This window comes from Haliotis rubra, unplaced genomic scaffold, assembly GCF_003918875.1.
Source record: "Haliotis rubra isolate DU_JTF1 unplaced genomic scaffold, ASM391887v1 Scf459, whole genome shotgun sequence".
Taxonomy (NCBI): Eukaryota; Metazoa; Mollusca; class Gastropoda; order Lepetellida; family Haliotidae; genus Haliotis; species Haliotis rubra.
The window spans coordinates 577002-600682 of record NW_025767145.1 but is presented as its reverse complement, the minus strand read 5'-3'; the positions used below and the strand labels follow the sequence as shown (position 1 = coordinate 600682).

Sequence of the window (23681 nt, the reverse complement as noted above, 5' to 3'; positions counted from 1 at the left end):
ATCTCAATGGGGGTCCAAGCCAGCATAGGTTGTTGGGGACCATTTCAAAACAAAAATCTCAATTGGGCCCAAGCCAGCATAGGTTGTTGGGGACCATTTCAAAACAAAAATCTCAATTGGGCCCAAGCCAGCATAGGTTGTTGGGGACCATTTCAAAACAAAAATCTTGGGGTCCAAGCCAGCATAGGTTGTTGGGGACCATTTCAAAACAATAAAAATCTCAATTGGGCCCAAGCCAGCATAGGTTGTTGGGGACCATTTCAAAACAAAAATCTCAATGGGGCCCAAGCCAGCATAGGTTGTTGGGGACCATTTCAAAACAAAAAAATCTCAATGGGGACCATTTCTAAACAAAAATCCCAAGCCAGCATAGGTTGTTGGGGACTCAATGGGCCTGCAGCATAGGTTGTTGGGGACCATTTCCAAGAGGGTTGTTGGGACCCATTTCCAAAAGCCAGCATAGGTTGTTGGGGACCATTTCAAACAAAAAATCTCAATGGGGCCCAAGCCAGCATAGGTTGGTTGTTGGGGACCATTTCAAAACAAAAAAATCTCAATGGGGCCCAAGCCAGCATAAGTTGTTGGGGACCATTTCAAGCCAGCATAAAAATCTCAATTGGGCCCAAGCCAGCATAGGTTGTTGGGGACCATTTCAAAACAAAAATCTCAATGGGGTCCAAGCCAGCATAGGTTGTTGGGGACCATTTCAAAACAAAAATCTCAATGGGGCCCAAGCCAGCATAGGTTGTTGGGGACCATTTCAAAACAAAAATCTCAATTGGGCCCAAGCCAGCATAGGTTGTTGGGGACCATTTCAAAACAAAAATCTCAATGGGGTCCCAAGCCAGCATAGGTTGTTGGGGACCATTTCAAAAACAAGCCAAAATCTCAAAAATCTCAAGGGGGTGCAGGCCAGCATAAGTTGTTGGGGACCATTTCAAAACAAAAATCTCAATTGGGCCCAAGCCAGCATAAGTTGTTGGGGACCATTTCAAACCACAATCTCAATGGGGTCCAACCTGTTTAGGTAGAGGAGGTACTCGTAATTAGAGATGTAGCCACTCTGCCACCTCAGGGTCATGTCTTCTTGGCCCACTTCTTCCAGCTGGACGTCTGAAACACTTCAGTCCAATGGCGTCTGAAACACAGCAACGGTCACTTGGGATAAGCAGAGAGTTGAGCTGTATCTCGGATATATATAAACTGTCAACTTAAAGCACAAGAAATGTAGATCATAGACATTGGAGAATGTTACCTTGCTGATGTGGGATGTGATCACAGACATTGGAGAATGATGTTACCTTGCTGATGTGGGATGTGATCTTAGACATTGGAGAGTGATGTTACCTTGCTGATGTGGGATGTGATCTTAGACATTGGAGAATGATGTTACCTTGCTGATGTGGGATGTGATCATAGACATTGGAGAATGATGTTACCTTGCTGATGTGGGATGTGATCTTAGACATTGGAGAATGATGTTACCTTGCTGATGTGGGATGTGATCTTAGACATTGGAGAATGATGTTACCTTGCTGATGTGGGATGTGATCGTGGCGGGGAGAGACATTGGAGAATGATGTTACCTTGCTGATGTGGGATGTGATCACAGACATTGGAGAATGATGTTACCTTGCTGATGTGGGATGTGATCTTAGACATTGGAGAATGATGTTACCTTGCTGATGTGGGATGTGATCTTAGACATTGGAGAATGATGTTACCTTGCTGATGTGGGATGTGATCGTAGACATTGGAGAATGATGTTACCTTGCTGATGTGGGATGTGATCTGATGTAGACATTGGAGAATGATGTTACCTTGCTGATGTGGGATGATGTGAGGATGTGATGGGATGAGTAGACATTGGAGAATGATGTTACCTTGCTGATGTGGGATGTGATCTTAGATTGGAGAATGATCGTGAGTTACATGGGATGGAGAATGATGTTACCTTGCTGATGTGGGATGTGATGATGACCTTGCTGATGTGACATTGGAGAATGATGTTACCTTGCTGATGTGGGATGTGATCATAGACATTGGAGAATAATGTTATGATATGATGTGGGATGATTAGACATTGGAGAATGATGTTACCTGATGTGAATGATGTGATCGTAGACATTGGAGAATGTTACCTTGCTGATGTGAGATGTGATCGTAGACATTGGAGAATGATGTTACCTTGCTGATGTGGGATGTGATCACAGAGCTGGAGACTCATCTAACCTTGCTGATGTGGAATGTGATCATAGAGTTTCTGACTCATCTCACCTTGTTGTAGGATGAGATCATACAACGGATGTCTCATCTTACTTTGATGTTGTAGAGTGTAATTGTAAGAGTTGCTGACTCATCTCATCTTCTGATGCTGTAGGATGTGATCATACAGGAGCAGACCTGAATTTGATTGATGTGATCTCCATCTCACCTTGATGTTGTAGGATGTGATCATGTTGATGTGATCATAGAGTTGCTGGTTGCTCATCTCACCTTGATGTTGTAGGATGTGATCATAGGTTGATTGAGTTGCTGACTCATCTCACCTTGATGTTGTAGGATGATCATAGGGAGTTGCTGACTCATCTCACCTTGATGTTGTAGGATGTGATCATGTTTGTAGGATGTGATCATGAGTTGCTGACTCCTAGAGCTGATGTGGGATGTGATCTTAGAGTTGCTGACTCATCTCACCTTGATGTTGTAGGATGTGATCATAGAGTTGCTGACTCATCTCACCTTGATGTTGTAGGATGTGATCATAGAGTTGCTGACTCATCTCACCTTGATGTTGTAGGATGTGATCATAGAGTTGATGTATCATAGAGTTGCTGACTCATCTCACCTTGATGTTGTAGGATGTGATCATAGAGTTGCTGACTCATCTCACCTTGATGTTGTAGGATGTGATCATAGGGTTGATGTGATCATAGAGTTGCTGACTCATCTCACCTTGATGTTGTAGGATGTGATCATAGAGTTGCTGTCTCATCTCACCTTGATGTTGTAGGATGTGATCATAGAGTTGCTGACTCATCTCACCTTGATGTTGTAGGATGTGATCATAGGGTTGATCTCACCTTCACCTTGATGTTGTAGGATGTGATCATAGGGTTGATGTGATCATAGAGTTGCTGACTCATCTCACCTTGATGTTGTAGGAGGATGTGATCATAGAGTTGCTGTCTCATCTCACCTTGATGTTGTAGGATGTGATCATCACCTTGTTGATGTGATCATATGCTACTCATCTCACCTTGATGTTGTAGGATGTGATCATAGAGTTGCTGTCTCATCTCACCTTGATGTTGTAGGATGTGATCATAGAGTTGCTGACTCATCTCACCTTGATGTTGTAGGATGTGATCATAGGGTTGATGTGATCATAGAGTTGCTGTCTCATCTCACCTTGATGTTGTAGGATGTGATCATAGGGTTGATGTGATCATAGAGTTGCTGACTCATCTCACCTTGATGTTGTAGGATGTGATCATAGGGTTGATGTGATCATAGAGTTGCTTGAGGATGTGATCATGATGGTTGTTGATGTGATCATAGAGTTGCTGACTCATCTCACCTTGATGTTGTAGGATGTGATAGAGTTGATGTGATCATAGAGTTGCTGATCTCACCTTGATGTTTGTAGGATGTTGTAGTTGATGTGATCATAGAGTTGCTGACTCATCTCACCTTGATTGATGTTGATCATAGAGTTGCTGACTCATCTCACCTTGATGTTGTAGGATGTGATCATAGAGTTGCTGACTCATCTCACCTTGATGTTGTAGGATGTGATCATAGGGTTGCTGATCATAGAGTTGCTGACTCATCTCACCTTGATGTTGTAGGATGTGATCGTAGGGTTGATGTGGAGTTGCTGACTCATCTCACCTTGATGTTGTAGGATGTGATCATAGGGTTGATGTGATCATAGAGTTGCTGACTCATCTCACCTTGATGTTGTAGGATGTGATCATAGGGTTGATGTGATCATAGAGTTGCTGACTCATCTCACCTTGATGTTGTAGGATGTGATCATAGAGTTGCTGTCTCATCTCACCTTGATGTTGTAGGATGATCATAGGATCATAGAGTTGCTGACTCATCTCACCTTGATGTTGTAGGATGTGATCATAGGGTTGATGTGATCATAGAGTTGCTGACTCATCTCACCTTGATGTTGTAGGATGTGATCATAGAGTTGATGTGATCTCACCTAGAGTTGATCATAGGGTTGATGTGATCTGATCATAGAGTTGATGAGTTGCTGACTCATCTCACCTTGATGTTGTAGGATGTGATCATAGGGTTGATGTGATCATAGAGTTGCTGTCTCATCTCACCTTGATGTTGTAGGATGTGATCATAGAGTTGCTGACTCATCTCACCTTGATGTTGTAGGATGTGATCATAGAGTTGCTGTCTCATCTCACCTTGATGTTGTAGGATGTGATCATAGAGTTGATGTCTGACTGATCATAGAGTTGCTGACTCATCTCACCTTGATGTTGTAGGATGTGATCATAAGAGTTGATGTGATCATAGATTTGCTGTCTCATCTCACCTTGATGTAGGATGTGATCATAGGGTTGATGTGATCATCTCAGAGTTGCTGTCTCATCTCAATTTGATGTTGTAAGATGTGATTGAAAGTTGGTCTTACCTTGTTGTAGGATGTGATCATACAGTTGGTTCCGTATCTCCTCTGTCTTGAAGGACAGAAACAGATGTGTAACAGGTGCATTGTCACTGCAATAGATCTCCAAACCCTGACAACATAGAAATCTGTATCAACATTCACTTGTAGGATCCTGTTTCTAAAACAGATCTGTGATGAATCTCTATCTTATACATTAAATTGTTTCACCACTAATTTAAATGATCAAATTTCTTAATGGCTTGGTTTACAAATACTTTAGAATTTTTCAGAATTTCATGTGAAAATATTAATTTTATTTAGAGATGAATTAAGAATGAGAATTGAGTAGAATGCTGTTGTGGATATGATCATCTTCATCAGAAACAGGTTTATTTGTCATCCTTGCTCCAGACTTTTCATTTATCAGCTTACCAGCTGCCGGAGCAGGTATCGACGTCTTATAAGCCTTTTGATTTCTTTGAGTCTGATTTTCAAAACTGGCCACTGAAAAAACAAGTTTTTGGGGGGTATTCAAGCATTGTTTCATTTCAAAGTGTGTGAAGAGAGACCCACTAAAAATAACACAAATGACCTTGGTACAATTCCTAGGGTTTACTTCTCACTGTGTCATTCCTTCTGATATGGTGGGGTAGCCTAGTGGTTAAAGAGTTCGCTCGTCATGCCGAAGATCCGGGTTCGATTCCCCACGTGGGTACAATGTGTGAAGCCCATTTCTGGTGTCCTCCGCCGAGATATAGCTGGAATATTGTTATAAGCAGCGTAAAACTGAACTCACTCACTCACTCTGATATGGTGACATAGTCATGCCACCAAGACGAGATTCTACCATCACAGACTATTGGACACATGAAAAATTAACATTCTAGAGCCTGTAGAGGCTGATCCAGGAGTAGACCCATTACAAATTCCCATCCACCCACCAGGCAGCTCGTTTATTCTCAGTCCAAAGTAGTAAAAGACATCACTAAGTGACAGCATCATCTTTCGAGGTTTAAAGGTAGCACCTTCAGGGACCTTAAATGTGTGTGTGTGTGTGTGTGTGTGTGTGTGTGTGTGTGTGTGAGAGAGAGAGAGAGTGAGATTCACACTGTACATGCTTGTGTGTGTGTGTGTGTGTGTGTACGCACACACACAAGCAGTTGCAGGCAAACACTCACGCACACATATCCCTTATGATATGTCCCTTCAGTTGCAGACAAAACATTAAGTGTTTGAACCACTCACCCTGTCGATGTTGTTGAATGGTTGGAAATAGAGTCTGGAGGAAGTCAGCATGATTCTTCCCGGGTTCTTGGCCAGGGGAGTGTTCCTGTCTCCCTGGGTCTCCAGCACGATCTTCTCATACAGGTCCTCCAGCCTGAAGTCAACATAACACACCACATAATTCAGATCATTCAGCATCGAGTCAACACAACATGCGAAACCATACAGTACCTTCAGCCTAAAGTCAACACAACGCGACATATAGGTCCTCCAGCCTGAAGTCAACATAACACACCACATAATTCAGATCATTCAGCATCGAGTCAACACAACATGCGAAACCATACAGTACCTTCAGCCTAAAGTCAACACAACGCGACATATAGGTCCTCTAGCCTAAAGTCAACACAACATACAGATCCTCTAGCCTAAAGTCAACACAACATACAGATCCTCTAGTCTAAAAGTCAAGTCAACACAACATACAGATCCTCTAGCCTAAAGTCAACACAACATACAGATCCTCTAGCCTAAAGTCAACACAACATACAGATCCTCTAGCCTAAAGTCAACACAACACATCATACAGATCCTCAAGCATCTAAAGTCAACACAACATACAGATCCTCTAGCCTAAAGTCAACACAACATACAGATCCTCTAGCCTAAAGTCAACACAACACATCATACAGATCCTCTAGCCTAAAGTCAACACAACATACAGATCCTCTAGCCTAAAGTCAACACAACATACAGATCCTCTAGCCTAAAGTCAACACAACACATCATACAGATCCTCTCTAGCCTAAAGTCAACACACACAACATACAGATCCTCTAGCCTAAAGTCAACACAACATACAGATCTTCTAGCCTAAAGTCAACACAACACAACATACAGATCCTCTAGCCCTCAAAGTCAACACAACACACACATACAGATCCTCTAGCCTAAAGTCAACACAACACAACATACAGATCCTCTAGCCTAAAGTCAACACAACACAACATACAGATCCCTCTAGCCTAAAGTCAACACACACAACATACAGATCCTCAGATCCTCCTAAAGTCAACACAACACAACATACAGATCCTCTAGCCTAAAGTCAACACAACATACAGATCCTCTAGCCTAAAGTCAGCACAACAATAAAGTCAGCACAACATACAGATCCTCTAGCCTAAAGTCAACACAACATACAGATCCTCTAGCCTAAAGTCAACACAACACAACATACAGATCCTCTAGCCTAAAGTCAACACAACACAACATACAGATCCTCTAGCCTAAAGTCAACACAACACAACATACAGATCCTCTAGCCTAAAGTCAACACAACACAACATACAGATCCTCTAGCCTAAAGTCAACACAACACAACATACAGATCCTCTAGCCTAAAGTCAACACAACAACATACAGATCCTCTAGCCTAAAGTCAACACAACACAACACAACTAGCCTAAAGTCAACAGATCCTCTAGCCTAAAAAGTCAACACAACATACAGATCCTCTAGCCTAAAGTCAACACAACACAACATACAGATCCTCTAGCCTAAAGTCAACACAACATACAGATCCTCTAGCCTAAAGTCAACACAACACAACATACAGATCCTCTAGCCTAAAGTCAACACAACATACAGATCCTCTAGCCTATCCTCAACACAGCCTAAAGATCCTCAAGCCACAAAGTCAACACAACATACAGATCCTCTAGCCTAAAGTCAACACAACACAACATACAGATCCTCTAGCCTAAAGTCAACACAACACAACATACAGATCCTCTAGCCTAAAGTCAACACAACACAACACAACACACAGATCCTCTAGCCTAAAGTCAACACAACATACAGATCCTCTAGCCTAAAGTCAACACAACATACAGATCCTCTAGCCTAAAGTCAACACAACATACAGATCCTCTAGCCTAAAGTCAACACAACATACAGATCCTCTAGCCTAAAGTCAACACAACATACAGATCCTCTAGCCTAAAGTCAACACAACACAACATACAGATCCTCTAGCCTAAAGTCAACACAACACAACATACAGATCCTCTAGATCCCTAAAGTCAACACAACACAACATACAGATCCTCTAGCCTAAAGTCAACACAACATACAGATCCTCTAGCCTAAAGTCAACACAACACAACATACAGATCCTCTAGCCTAAAGTCAACACAACACAACATACAGATCCTCTAGCCTAAAGTCAACACAACATACAGATCCTCTAGCCTAAAGTCAACACAACACAACATACAGATCCTCTAGCCTAAAGTCAACACAACACAACACACAGATCCTCTAGCCTAAAGTCAACACAACATACAGATCCTCTAGCCTAAAGTCAACACAACATACAGATCCTCTAGCCTAAAGTCAACACAACATACAGATCCTCTAGCCTAAAGTCAACAGAACACACAGATCCTCTAGCCTAAAGTCAACACAACATACAGATCCTCTAGCCTAAAGTCAACACAACATACAGATCCTCTAGCCTAAAGTCAACAGAACACACAGATCCTCTAGCCTAAAGTCAACACAACACAACACACAGATCCTCTAGCCTAAAGTCAACACAACATACAGATCCTCTAGCCTAAAGTCAACACAACATACAGATCCTCTAGCCTAAAGTCAACACAACACAACACACAGATCCTCTAGCCTAAAGTCAACACAACATACAGATCCTCTAGCCTAAAGTCAACACAACACAACATACAGATCCTCTAGCCTAAAGTCAACACAACATACAGATCCTCTAGCCTAAAGTCAACACAACATACAGATCCTCTAGCCTAAAGTCAACACAACATACAGATCCTCTAGCCTAAAGTCAACACAACATACAGATCCTCTAGCCTAAAGTCAACACAACACAACATACAGATCCTCTAGCCTAAAGTCAACACAACACAACATACAGATCCTCTAGCCTAAAGTCAACACAACATACAGATCCTCTAGCCTAAAGTCAACACAACACAACATACAGATCCTCTAGCCTAAAGTCAACACAACATACAGATCCTCTAGCCCAAAGCCAACACAACACATCATACAGATCTTACATCCATGAAGATCAAGGTCAGAATTGGTCTTCAGGAAACCATGCTTGTCTTAAGACTGACACGATCGCATGGTTAGGCTCGCTAACTTGGTTGACACATGTCGACATTGTCATCGTATCCCAATTGCGTAGATCGATACTCATACTGTTGATCATGGGATTGACTGCCACCATACAGTTGAAATATTGTTGAGTGCATTGTTAAACACCAAACAAACAGATCCTTCAGCCTGGTGACAACACAACACACCACATCACACAGCCAAGATACCACATCATTCAGGTCCTACAGCCAAGATACCACATCATTCAGGTCCTACAGCTAAGATACCACATCATTCAGGTCCTACAGCCAAGATACCACATCATTCAGGTCCTACAGCCAAGATACAACATTATTCAGGTCCTACAGCCAAGATACCACATCATTCAGGTCCTACAGCCAAGATACCACATCATTCAGGTCCTACAGCCAAGATACCACATCATTCAGGTCCTACAGCCAAGATACCACATCATTCAGGTCCTACAGCCAAGATACCACATCATCAAGATCCTACAGCCAAGGTACCACATCATTCAGTGCCTACAGCCAAGATACCACATCATTCAGGTCCTACAGCCAAGATACCACATCATTCAGGTCCTACAGCCAAGATACCACATCATTCAGATCCTACAGCCAAGATACCACATCATTCAGATCCTACAGCCAAGATACCACATCATTCAGGTCCTACAGCCAAGATACCACATCATTCAGGTCCTACAGCCAAGATACCACATCATCAAGATCCTACAGCCAAGGTACCACATCATTCAGTGCCTACAGCCAAGATACCACATCATTCAGATCCTACAGCCAAGATACCACATCATTCAGGTCCTACAGCCAAGATACCACATCATTCAGGTCCTACAGCCAAGATACCACATCATCAAGATCCTACAGCCAAGGTACCACATCATTCAGTGCCTACAGCCAAGATACCACATCATTCAGGTCCTACAGCCAAGATACCACATCATTCAGGTCCTTCAGCCAAGATACCACATCATTCAGATCCTACAGCAAAGATGCCACATCAATCAGATCCAACAGCCCAGATACCACATCATTCAGGTCCTACAGCCAAGATACCACATCATTCAGGTCCTACAGCCAAGATACCACATCATTCAGGTCCTACAGCCAAGATACCACATCATTCAGGTTCTACAGCCAAGAGTCATTACAAACCTATTTTATACTTCATACTTGTACATGATTTTTGAACACACCATTTCATTAATTCTTCATCAGTTTTATACTGTAAATGTGACATTTATACATATTTATACTGAACACATATCATTGTAAAGAAAGAAACTAGTAAACTAACCAGCTAGTGTTGAATTTCACTCTCGACTGTCTTGACAAAACAATGGCATTGATCTGAAAGAATAATCATGACTGCCATGAAACCTGACAAACAAAACAAGACATTCCATCAGTTCAGCCTTAAAAGTAACACAATAGCGCCACGACATTATATTAGATATGGAGCCAATAGGTGTAAAACTGTCACAGAGCTAGCAACTAAACAAAGGTTGCTGTCATAATTGACAGTCAAATATTTTCTTTATAACAAAAATAGAATGAAAAAACAAAATAATATCTCATCATTAAGAGAAACATTCCTGATTTCTACTTCTTCAGACTGGTTTATTTACAGAGCCTAAACGTAATTATAAGATAAAGCTACTACCGTATATGACCATCTATAAGACGACCCCATGGATAAGACGACCCCCAAACTTGACCCTTAAAATCAGTGTCAAAATGGTATGTTTCGTGCATAAGTCGATCCCCCGCGATGGGGTCCTAATCGAGGCAAACACAGACAACTGGCAGTTACCAATAATTATAACTTTGGTCCACATTATTCAAAGAATTCACTGTCATATATATTGTGTCTACTCACGGATCGAAACGAAGTGTAGTTGACAGAAAATGCATAATATAGATTCTCTAAATATCATATTTATTGTAGCAACAAACTGGCTTGCTTATTTTACCCCATTCAACAATCACGAACTGATTACCGCCTCGTTTTCCATTGACTGCTAGTTTACAATAACATCGGTAAAAATGTGCGAATTTAAATGGCTTCCGTATTTTACCCCATTCCATGTCACGTGCTTACCACGTTCATGAGGGTCCGTATAACCTCAGTGTTGATTATATATATTTTACATAAAAACTATTACACAATGCTAGGATACGCACGGTAATCTTAATCCCTGCAAATAATACAATGCCCAGCAAAACAACTTATAACTTAAAAGGTAAATAATCTTGTCTAGTGATGTTTAATTGCAAATTTGACGTCTCTACTGACAAAATCGTCTTCTGTTGTTTGTTCATGTGAAGTGATACGATGTTGTTTTCTTACCCCTGGAAAAAAGTTTGACGAAAGCGTAACCCATGGATAAGACGACCCCCTTCTACAGACTGCTCTTTTTGGTCCTCAAAATTCGGCTTATAGACGGTCATATACGGTAGGTTTTTAATTCTGTGGTCCTTTGTCGTTGATTTAAGACCACTAAATGTAATTTAAAAACCGAACATGTTACATTGTTGTAATATACTAGAGCAGGTCAAACATTTAAGAAGGGTGAAAAATGTGAGAAAAGTTTCACAATTAACTGAACAAATACCAACTTTCGTATGATTTGTACAAAAATGACTGAGGGGGAGTGTTTGCCGTACCATGTGAGACTGGTCTGCTGGCGGGAGGGTGGAAGCTCTCTGTAGCTGACAGAACAGTGGCAGACAGTCGTCCAGGGTGGCGTAGTTCAGTGAGAATCGGTGCTCCGCTGTTTCCTGACAAACACAGCACTCTTCATTTCATAGCCCTTAACACATAATTTGCTTTGCCCATGTACACTGCTACTGCACACAATAGGTTTGTATTGATAGATTTTTCAAATCCTCTGTCCCTTTTATTGAACATGTCTTTCATGTATCATATCATATGGGATTTTCTGTTCTTACCCAAGCTGATTACCATGGTTACAGCTATAAACAGAATGTAGTGTGGCCTTGGGTAAACCTACCTTCCTGAAGACAAAGGGGGCGATGATATTTTTCTCCTTCATCTCCACGGCCTGCTCCGAAACAACCTTCAACACTCGGTCCTTGATGTCCAGCCTGTAATAATAATGATGATTGTGATCATGATGATGATGATGGTGGTAGTTGTCAGCAGCAGCAGCAGCAGCAGCATCATCATCATCAGCATTACCAGCATTGGACAGGGTTATTATGTTATGCAGTATGTTCATCAGCACCACCACCACCACCACCATCATCAGTCATCATGATCATCATCACCACCACATCACATCATCATCATCATCATCATCATCATCATCATCATCATCATCATCATTTTTATTGGCATGATCAAACTGTTTGACATTATAGATTCGACCAAGAGGTTAATAAATAGATTCTCTGCTGTGTAAAATAAAAAGGGTGATTTAACATATTCGATACATCTTACCATTTCACAACACCATGGCATCTACACAAACAACATGTGCTGTCAACATGGTAAAGAATATATTTGGGTTGGGTCTTCTTTCAAAATTTGAAAATTTTAACTATAAATTGTATATTTATATACTTATCCTATCTCACGACTTGCACCTCTCTCTCTTCATTCGACCATGAGTGGAAACGAATTAAAACTTTGCTCCAAGGCCTACCTTGCCCCTCTCCCGTGCTGTGCGTGCCTTCTGTGTCAGTCGTGCTCACTAGTCCATGACAGCACGAGGCATGCGCAGTCCTCACCCACGTGATCACCTCACATACTCATTCTCGATCTTGGAGCCATAAAAGGACAAAACCGGAACGGTGGTAATCTATGTAGTGGGGAGGTAGGGAGGGACTTTATCGCGTGAGATAGGATAAGTATATAAATATACAATTTATAGTTAAAATTTCAAATTTTTAAACTTATCCTATCTCACGACTTGCACTTATCCCACGGTAGGAAGGTGGGTCATAGATTACCCGAAATTCAAGCGATAACAGCTAAGTGTTATGCCCAAACAACCGTAGGAAGCAACTACAAGGTAGGCCAATAACTACCAAGTTACTACGCATGCAGGGTTAGTTCGAACCCATTGACTTACTAAGCACAATTGCTCCCAGGGACCGGATTCCCGAGCAATGTGGTGTTCAGTCACTACCTTCACAAAGTGAAAGGGCGTAGCTTAACGAGTGTAATCAGTCGCATCGCCACGATTTCCAAGGTACCCCCGTAATAAAAGTCTAACGACTAGTATCGGGCCAGCCCCTGCTTTCAAACAACCCCCACAGACACCGCCCCGAGGAGGGTGAAAGAGAAATTGAATCGGTAAAACTCACAATTTTAACGCTCAGTACCACAACATCATCTTATGACTTCCATTACTTACCACAATAAGATCACATAGATGTGTATAGGCACTTAGGAGCATGAACGCCACGGTGTAACACTTCGGGAAGGACTCACTTCACTGACTTAATTACTCCGTGGAGCAGAGGACAGTAAGTGAGGTGGCGACTCTCTGTAGTCTCAAACAAATGAGAGGAGAAATCTAAATCCCCGAAGACGTAAATCAGAAAAGTTTTTCAGATTTATTCAGATTGTACACAAGCAGAAAGCGATCGCTTGACTTGGGATCAACTGCACAGTGGGATCCATATAGCATCGGAGCACAAGGAAGTTCATTATCTGCGATGTTGTGCGCTGATAACTGCTGGGCAAGGGCCAGTGGTCCAAACTGATGAAGGTCTTGAATATCCGTCACCGACACATCTCAGAGGTAATGAGGCGAAAATACTGTGTCAGATCGCCAAAAACAACCCTCCATTATGGCAGTTAGCGAGCAGTTGCTATGCAGCGCCATAGTAGAAGCCAATGCCCTGGTTTCATGAGGGTTGACTGCCGTGGAGGTGGTGGCAAACCGGCAAAAGTGTAGGCTCGTAGTATTGTAGCTCGTAGCCAATATGAGAGTGTTGTGCGAGAGACTTCCGCCTTGGAAGCAGTAGACAAGTGTATAAACAGTCTCCTACGCAGCGGGCGGCTCTTGCGATGCTTTAAGGTAACGCTACAAAGTGTAACACTTCGAATGACTCACTTTACTGACGTAATTAATCCGTGGAGCAGAGGACAGTAAGTGAGGTGGCGACCCTCCAGCGTCTCAAAAGCGAGACCTGCAATGGTCAGTTCGAACCCATTGACTTACTAAACACAAGTGCTCCAGGGACCGGGATTCCCGAGCAATGTGGTGTTCAGTCACTACCTTCATGAAAGTGAAAGGACGCAGCTTAGCGAGTGTAAACAGTCGCATTACCACGATTTCCAAGGTCTGACGACCAGTATCGGGCCAGCCCCTGCTTCGACACAACCCCCACAGACACCGTCCCGTGGAGAGTGAAAGGGTAATTGAATCGGAAACTCACAAGTCCCAGAAGAATCGAAGACACAAATCAGAAATAAAATTCAGAATTTTATTCAGATTGTACACAAAGCAGAAACAATCGCAACTGGTGATCATCTGCGCTGAAGCTGATGGTTGTCCCAAGTGCCCAACAGGCGATAATGACGATGCTGAATTCCAATTCGTTGTGATGAAGGGCCCTTTCTCCTGATGACCACTGCTAGGCCACTTGATGGAGAAAGTGAGCTCCAGCTTGCAAGATGTGCCAACGAATAGGTGTTGAGTCGGGTATGAAGGGCACCCTAGAGACTCCAACACAAACGTTCCAATTTGTTGAGCCACCAACGAAAGACTGAATGTAGTTGTGCGGGAGGGACGAATCAACTCCCTGGGGTTGTCGTCCCGATGTATGGGCACAGAACCATCTGAAGAGGGCAAGCTGCAGCTGGCCCCTGTCAGTCAGCACTTGTGCCGACGCCAACCACCCTAGTAACTTCTGCCACTGGCGAAAAGGTGTGGGTTGGACCAACACTAGTGGTGCGTTGCACTGAATCTTGTCCCACCTCTCCTGGGGCACAAACATCATGACCTGGCGTGGTGAATATTGTCCCAATAAGAAGAAACAGCTGGTCGGTGTTACCCTGATTGTTCAATTTAGCAGCCATCCTAATTGCGTGAGCAACTTGATGATGAACTGTCTGTGGAAAGGAAGGACGACTGGATCCTGCTGGGCTTGAACACAGTCGCCGATATTGTTGTCAATTGTCACGCCGACAATGCAGGTAGCTGGTTAACAGAATGGGTATCTGAGTAAAACCCACGGGCTGCGATATGCCCATACAGCAGGATCCTCCATTGGTATCAATGGACCCCATAAAAGTAATTCGAAGATACTTCCAATAGTCTGGATGTATCCGGATGTGAAGGTAGGCGCCTCACAGGTCGAGGGGACTGACTGACTGACTGACTGAGTTTAGTTTTACACGCCTTTAGCAATAATCCAGCAAAATCACAGCGGGGGCACCAGAAATGGGCTTAACACATTGTGCCCATGTGGGGATCGAACGGGGTCTTGGCGTGACGAGTCAACGCTTTAACCACTAGGCTACCCCACGGCCATCGCGAGGTCGAGGGAAATGAGAGGTCTAACCACTCTTGCCTCTGACAAAAGATATCTCCTGATATAAGAACGTTCAAGTCGAAAGCAACTAAGTCAGTTCTGAGGGAGTGCTCAATGTAGTATGTTCGAGCATGGAGATTGTCAGTCAATCTACAGGAACATTCACATTATAAACAAATTGTAGAAATTCAGAGGATCGGTGACCTCAGGAACGCTTTTTGGCCGAACAAAATAATGGAATTAAGCCAGGTGGAGTGATATAGGTAGTAGATCGCTGCCTGGTGACAATCCTTGCATAATGCAGTGACCTCTGAACTTCGTGCTTGACTAGGCAAACCGCTCATGGGTGTTTCTGTCCGTCACCCTCAATAAGCAGTCTCTCGACTGGCTGTCAAAATCCGACACAGTCACTCTCATCGGAATGGCAGCGCTTCGTTGTTACTTGCATTTATAGGCTGGACTTGGTATCCGATTCATGGGACCAAGAGAATTCTGCAAGGGCACTTCATAGTCACTCTAATCATCAAAATTCCGGTGAACAAACAGTAGTCCGCCATTTGCAAAGCGTTACACACACAGTGACAAAAAATCACGGACAACATGGTCTTTGGTTAACCGGCGAAGTCTGCAACCCATAAATTCGGGCTGAGCTATGCTGGCTATTTGACAAAACATTGCGGTACCATGCAAGAACTTCATCCATTTGTTATCTGTCCAGAAACTTGCTTATCATGTAAAACAAAGGGAGCTGAAGAGACTCGAGCCGACCAGTCCTTGTTGTACCCATTAATGCCGAAGCGCCAGGCAGGGACCAACAAGTACCATATTTTAACGTCTTTTGGTATGACGCGGTCGGGGATCGAACCCGCGACCTTCCGCTCTCCGGTAGAAGTGATAGACATAAGGAAGTGACTTTTTATGGATGTCAACTTCTTTATTATGAGGAACACAACGTCCCAAAGTCTAATCATTTAACCTAATGCATTAATCCAAAACACACTATGGACTAGATAGAGAGGACCGATATTTGGATAGGAACAGTTCAAGACTTCAGATATGTCCTAAGGTCCCTTCCTCTTGATATTGCACATACCTTAATAATAGGAAACTGTATATCCTTCGGGACAAACACAATGGACTTGGAACACATCTTGAGATGTCCCCTTTGTTTCCTACAAGAGGATGAACATTATCGGTTAGCATGTTTAGCATTGTCAAGCTCAGAACAACAAGGTATATACAGAAGCTTGACTTAACTACAGTAGAGGAGACACTGGCGTTACCATAGGTGTACGATTTATCATGTTTATAATGTTAATACAGGATACAGGATCTCTTCAAGCAAGGTGGCGAATATGATATGTATCATGAATATTGGGTAACGAATACGAATAATTATTCACGAAAACAATATTGTAGTTAAGTGATTAACGTACAATATTGAATGCCCATGTTGACAGTTTTGTTTTGTCACAGCAATAACCAGTGATCTCAGGACACTCAGATTTGGTATGTAATAGTTATAGTCGACAGTACCATGTGCGGCCTTGGCAAACTAACATGACTTGCGCTACTGCATTGCTAGTACATATTCAATCCTTGCATATCTCACTTTCCAAAAGTACACAAGGGTTCAAGTAAAACATGCTCCCTTAAAAAATCGTTAATATTCGGTTCTGGTGACCACGAATAACGAATTGAATTCATGAAGGGCTACGGTTCGATTCACCGAATATGCGAGTGAATCGTTACAGCCTTAACATTTACACATGTTTACTTCAGGTTATCCTTGTTTCGTCAGGCAATATGCATGTCACATAATGACAGTGTGGTTGGACTGCAAAGGAAAATCAACATCTTGTGTAAATTGTGTAAGTCTTGGGGGTTACAAGTTAATATGGATAAGACAGAGATAGTAGTATTTCGAAATTGGGGTTACCTTCGTAATTTTGAAAAATGGTTTTTCGATGATGTACAACTGAAAACAGCCAGATATTATAATTATCTTGGTATCATGTTTTCTACTAGGTTGTCCTGGAGTGTTTGTACTAAGACGCTTGTGGTAAAAGCCAGTAAAGCCTGATTAGTTATAAAACAATTATAACATACTTTTACAAAATATTCCTGTTCATGTATTATTTAAACTTTTTGACTGTAAAATAAAACCAATATTGCTGTGGTGTGGGGATTTCAGGAAAGAAGTGTTGTTGACAAATTTCATAACAATTTTTCTAAATTTGTTTTAGGGGTTGGTAAACATACATCAAGTAAAGCAGCATTAGCTGAATGTGGAAGATATAGTATGAATGTAGATTATCATCATCTTTGTGTTACATTCTGGTGTAAACTATTATGAATGTCTAATGATCATTATCCTAAACAATGTTATATACTTAGACTAGATTCTGTTGGTAGGATTACTTGGGTTTCAAAAAAACGTAAGCTTAAAAATGAGTATGGATTTGGGGAGCACCTTTAGAATACAGCACCACAACTTCTCGTGAGGACGATCCCTGCCGTAGGTCACGTGTCATTAAGACAAGCAACAAGTTTGTGAGAACCCGTCAGACGCGAACCCGCGACCTTCGGATTGTTAGCTCGACAGCTAACCGACTGAGCTACGTCCACACTGTTGCACAATGTGCAAATTTATCGAGTCATTCCTGTGACGTCACGGAAATGAACGGAAAGAGTCGAATAGGTCACGGACAATTACGAATGCTACGGGTAGACTTGGTGTCTCGTGATTTTATTCTCCGGACAATTGTCAATGGATCCGATGCCATTTGGCACACTCGTCCCATTCTGTAATCTACAAATTAACGTGTGCGTGGAATGAGCCGATATGCCTCAAACTGAAAAGGGTTGTTGACGCCAGGCGTCAGACGTGGATTTCACGGTGCATGCATGAATGACACGCTTTATATAAATCGGTGATTTTGTGACAGAAAAGTGATGTAGGGAACACTGTAAGGATAATGTGGATCGCACTAAGGAAATCGAGGGAGACATGAGCATGTGTAGTGACGGCACTCGGGTGAGTTAGCCTTCGAATCATTACTTTACAAAATTTATGTATGCGTGAAAGAGGCTTGAGTGCAAATTCCAGACCAATTTCCATTAGCCCAAAATTTCTACATTAACCCATTTCATAATGTACTTTCGACGCTTTTGGTTTCCCCGCTTTTGTGTGAAAAAAGTATTAAAATGCAAAAAGGAAAAACAACAAATGGTACTCACGTATTACACCGGTCATGTACCTGCTATATTGGATTAGGTCCCTAACCCTAACCCTAACCCTAACCCCTTGAAATAATCCTAATAAATAGAATGCATTGACCGAACCACCGGACATGTACCTACTATATATTGCATTAGGTCCCCAACCCCAACCCTAACCCTAAACCCTAAACCCTAACCCTAACCCTAACCCTAACCCTAGCCCTAGCCCTAGCCCTAACCCTAACCCTAACCCTAACCCCAATCCCTTGAATTAATCCTAATAAATAGAATGCATTGACCGAACCGGCGCAAACACGACTGACGTGTCTAGTGTAATGCATTATTACCGCCGAAAAAATAAAATACTAATAAAACACTTTTCTATGTAATGGTGCAAATTACTGAATGACAAATATATATATGTAAATTAAAAAATTAAAAAATACAAAATACACAAAACATAACACCTCAGCAGCCCGTAATACAAATAAATATGAGCCGCATTAGTGAAAAAGAATAGCAATATCATGGATTCATCCAGTCTTGTACATTTTAAAAGCATAATATCATCACTGCCGCCTGATAATCTCATTTTAAGAATTAATGTAAGAGACTTAAGAAGCTAGTTATGTTTGCTAAGATTCAGTGCACTACCATTACGATGGAATATAAGATGGAAGGAAACTATGTACTCAGATGTAATTTGTAAGATGTGTAATAGTAACAGAAATGATGATAAGTCCACTTCCTATTTGAATGTGATAAATATGAAACACTACGAAAACCGTATTTACCTCTATGGAATAATTTAACAAATGCTTGTAAATTCATAAAGTTAATAACTTCTAATGACATGGTACTTTTATTAAATTGAGCTAAATTTATCAAATTATCTCTTAAATGTCGATCTTCCATATATTGACAACACAAATGTTCTGCTTATTGCCATTATGCAAAATATCCAGGGGTGGAAATAATTGCTAGGGTACTCCAGTACAGTGGCACATGTAAAATCACTTGCCCTGATAATTTTTCCACTATACCGTCCGTTTTCTTGTTGATTTTTTAAATAAACAACATAATTAACATTGGAATATCAACTGGACATCGGTACAGTGTGATATACAAATTTGCTTGCCCGACAGAAAAAAACACTGGACTCGGGCATCGGGCAGTGGGTTATTTCCATCCCTGATATCATTTGTATTGCTTATTATACATGGGCCGATGGCCTACAAACAGAAATAAACTACAGCAACACATGTCACATAAGGAAATTGGATGAGTAAACATGGTAAACCATTATTACTATTTCTTTTGTTTTATTATGTCTATTGATAATATCAATGCTGTGATCTAGCATCACATTTAACTATGGACTAGAAAATTATTTATATCAAATCTTTTAAACCTACCTCAAATACCAAACTATGGTGGTTTCAAGTCAGACCATTTTTTTACTCCAAGTATTTCACGTCAAAATTCACATTGCTTCCAATAATTAATGCGCATTCTGCAGTGTCAAGGTAGAAACAATTCCTCATCTCTTTTGGGACTGTACTCGTATCAAAACATTTTGGAGGTTATTTTCAGACATGTTAAAAGAGAAGTGTACATATGAATGCAATTTAGACCTTGACCTTGTTGTTGTTTGTCTCAAAGAGAATTTTGTTCACAATACACCTTTGTCTTAATATTGTTAACAGCAAAACATTACATTCACAAATGCAAACCACCACTCTAAGCTTGATTAGGTTAGATATTGTAGCGGTCTTAACAGTGGAGGTGTCCCGATTAATTGAAATAATCGAAGATTGGTCGCAGTGACCAAACNTGACCAAGCAATCGATCACATTTTCTCATAATCGAACATAAACGATTTTTGAACTACAGTTTTAGTCTTTGACAATGGAACATATCGTTGAAGTTGTCAGGGCCTGAAAATGTGTTTAATTCATAGAAAAATCACTTCACTAACTGAAAAGCCATGACTGAATATTTCTTGACTGACTGACTGACTGAGTTTGGTTTTACGCCGCCTTTAGCAATATTCCAGCAACATCACGGCTGGGGACACCAGAAATGGGTTTCACACATTGTACCAATGTGGGGATTCGAACCCGGGTCTTCGGCGTGACGAGCCAACGCTTTAACCACTAGGCTACCCCACCGCCCCTAATATTTCTTGAAGACACCAGGAAGTTTATGTTCATGATATATGTCATCACTTTAAAGTAGCAAGTTGCATCATGTTATACATATCTGCAATAACAACCTGGATATGAAAATCTGAAAAATGACGCTAACCAATTTTTTTCAATGATTGTTCGTTGGTAATGAAGCAATCATCAATTGTGAGATTTCAACCAATTCCCAACACTACTTAACAGACATAACTCGTCCTCGCATACCGTAAGTAATAAAATACACACTGCAATATAGTAACACTAAAATATTAATCAACCATTAATTCTACCAACATTACAGATATTATGTTCAAATGAATGGCTATTATGCAAACCGTCAACAAGTGAAATTTTATCAGAAATGGGTGCGCTACCATTCCCTTTGTGAGTGAGGTACCTGGACATGTACTTGTAATTTCATTGATGTTATATACTGAGAGAAACAAATAAAGGATCACAGGAAAATTCAAGTGTTCCTTTAATATTTTCCAGTTTTAATCACCAGCTTTGAATAGCACTGTGGCAATGAAAACTGGAAAATAATAAAGGAATACTTGAATTTTCCTGTGATCCTTTATTTATTTCTCTCAGTATATTTTATTTTTTCATTAAAATCCTCTTCTTTGTCTATTGCTTGTACAATATATCATAAATTTGTTTAGAGAGTAAATACGAGAAAGAATGTGTTGCCCTGGTATCTTTTTCTCAGACAAAAACAAGAAATCCTTTTTCACACTATTTTTTTACATGGGGCTCATGCTTCCCTGGTCAGGAGACTCTTTTGTTTTTGTTGTTGGTGTTGTCTTATGCCTCACTCAGCAATATTATACCTAAATGGCAGTGTCTGTAAATAATCAAGTCTGGATCAGACTATCCAGTGATCAACACGGCATGAGCATTGATCTACACTCTTGGGATACGATGACAGTTGTCATCGAGCCTGACCACCTAATCCCATTAGTCGCCTCTAATGGCAAGCATGGATTGATTGAGACCACCAATTCTAACCCGAATTGTCAAGGGTCAGGAGCCTCTACTTGTAATAGGGATTTCGGAAATAGAAAAATTATCGGAAAAAAGACGAATGTCGTCCAATATTAACCTCACCTTCTGATAGCATCTTGCTCTGATAATCCTGCTGGATAATAAAACACACTGAAGTCCTCAAAGTAGATCTCGCCAGGTTCCAGCAGCAGGAGGGAAAATCTAAAATTGATAAAAACAAATTACTGTTTGAAATACATGGACTTAAGGACACAGCCCTCTTGTCTGCTACTTTAGCCACAAGTATGTAGCCGAGTCAAATTCAAACTATATATAAGAGGTTTCATTATATACCTCGTAACATATTGATAAATAGCTTTCAGTGTTTGCATATTATAGAGTGATGTATGTGCATGCATCTGCTTGCACTAATGCTTCATTAAAAGTCTGTGAACAAATTTACATAGCGAGTGCAGTACATATGAAAAAGTCTCAATGAATGAGTCAAATTGGTCAAAACACAACAATCAGAATAAAATAGGAAATAGGAAAAAGTAAATAATTTTGTGGTTTGTCTGTCGGTTTGTTTGCTGTTAAATGCCACACTCAGCAATATTCTACCTATATGGCGGTGATCTGTAAAAATCTAGTCTGAACCAGACAATCCAGTGATCAACATCAGGAGCATTGATCAACACAATTGGGATGAGATGACATGTGTCAACCAAGTCAGCAAGCCTCTTCTGACAAGCATGGGTTGCTGAAGACCAATTATAACCTGAATCTTCACAGGTGATATGTCTATGGTAATTTGAGTGACTTAATCATGTCAATTCACCATAATCTTGTGTCAGCATTTCAAGTTTAAGTGGGGTTCTTGGGTCCTTGTCGTCTAGTATTTGAATCCAGGACACTCTGAATCTTAAACTTTAAGCAATAGGTGTAAGGCCAAGGCCTCCTTGACTTTCATGTTTAATCATCATGAGCAATGTTTATTGATTAAAACTGAAGTCAGCAAACTACCAATTTATCAAGCTGACCAACAACTGTACAGACCACCTGCTACACAACTTGTATTACTGGGAGGGACTTCCTCCAAACAAAGTTATGGGGATTTTACAATGTTGAAAAATATTTACCAAACTGAAATTTTACTCATTAGGCGTCTTATAAGTGTTTAACATGTATGCATTTTTTCACATCCAATAAACGATTGATTTAAACAAATTTTATTCATTGAAGAAAAGGATTGGGCACAAGTTATCCAACTTAATGAAGCCCTCTCCTAATATTTACAACAATTATGTTTACCTGATATAAATCAAATACGCATAAATGCATCTTATACATCTCAACATATACAATACATTTCACACAAATAAAGTGACAAGTGTTAACTGACTGTCACGATGTAACTGAAATATTGTAAAGATAAAGTTTAAGTTAACAGTGTAACTGACATTCTAATCTAAAGCGGATCTGACTGAATTTCAAAAGTAATGACATGTTTTTCTTGTAACAGGTCCCGATCTCGATAATTAGTCTTAAATAGATAAAGTTACAGTATACATGAAAACATACCTTTCCTGCCCAAGTGTATCAGTTTCCAGAAATGCCATCACAGTCAAAAACGCCCTTTTCTTTCTACGGAAGACAGAATTATCTGCCCTTCCAAATAGGAAATCACGTGATTGATATGAAGGATCATTTATTGTTGTAATTTACACGGTTTCG

General features: G+C 40.9%; 1 protein-coding gene and 1 long non-coding RNA gene across 2 annotated transcripts in view; both read right to left on the bottom strand.

Moving 5' to 3' along the window:
* The window catches only part of LOC124290151 (protein FAN-like), a 41273-nt gene extending 25982 nt beyond the window's left edge, over positions 1-15291 (bottom strand). Inside the window, exons 1-8 of the mRNA XM_046726844.1 lie at positions 15257-15291; positions 12060-12153; positions 11713-11826; positions 10343-10395; positions 5888-6020; positions 5075-5146; positions 4667-4772; positions 1020-1113 (exon numbers count right to left, since the gene is read on the bottom strand). Coding sequence (XP_046582800.1) covers positions 1020-1113; positions 4667-4772; positions 5075-5146; positions 5888-6020; positions 10343-10395; positions 11713-11826; positions 12060-12153; positions 15257-15291 — 701 coding nt within the window. The remainder of the gene's footprint in view (positions 1-1019; positions 1114-4666; positions 4773-5074; positions 5147-5887; positions 6021-10342; positions 10396-11712; positions 11827-12059; positions 12154-15256) is intronic.
* A 1357-nt stretch (positions 15292-16648) lies between these two features.
* LOC124290166 lies at positions 16649-23610 on the bottom strand. The gene is made up of 3 exons (XR_006901843.1): positions 23529-23610; positions 22071-22169; positions 16649-16727 (listed from the first exon to the last, which is right to left on the bottom strand). It is a non-coding gene; the product is annotated as an uncharacterized LOC124290166 (long non-coding RNA).
* Positions 23611-23681: the final 71 nt, after the last annotated feature.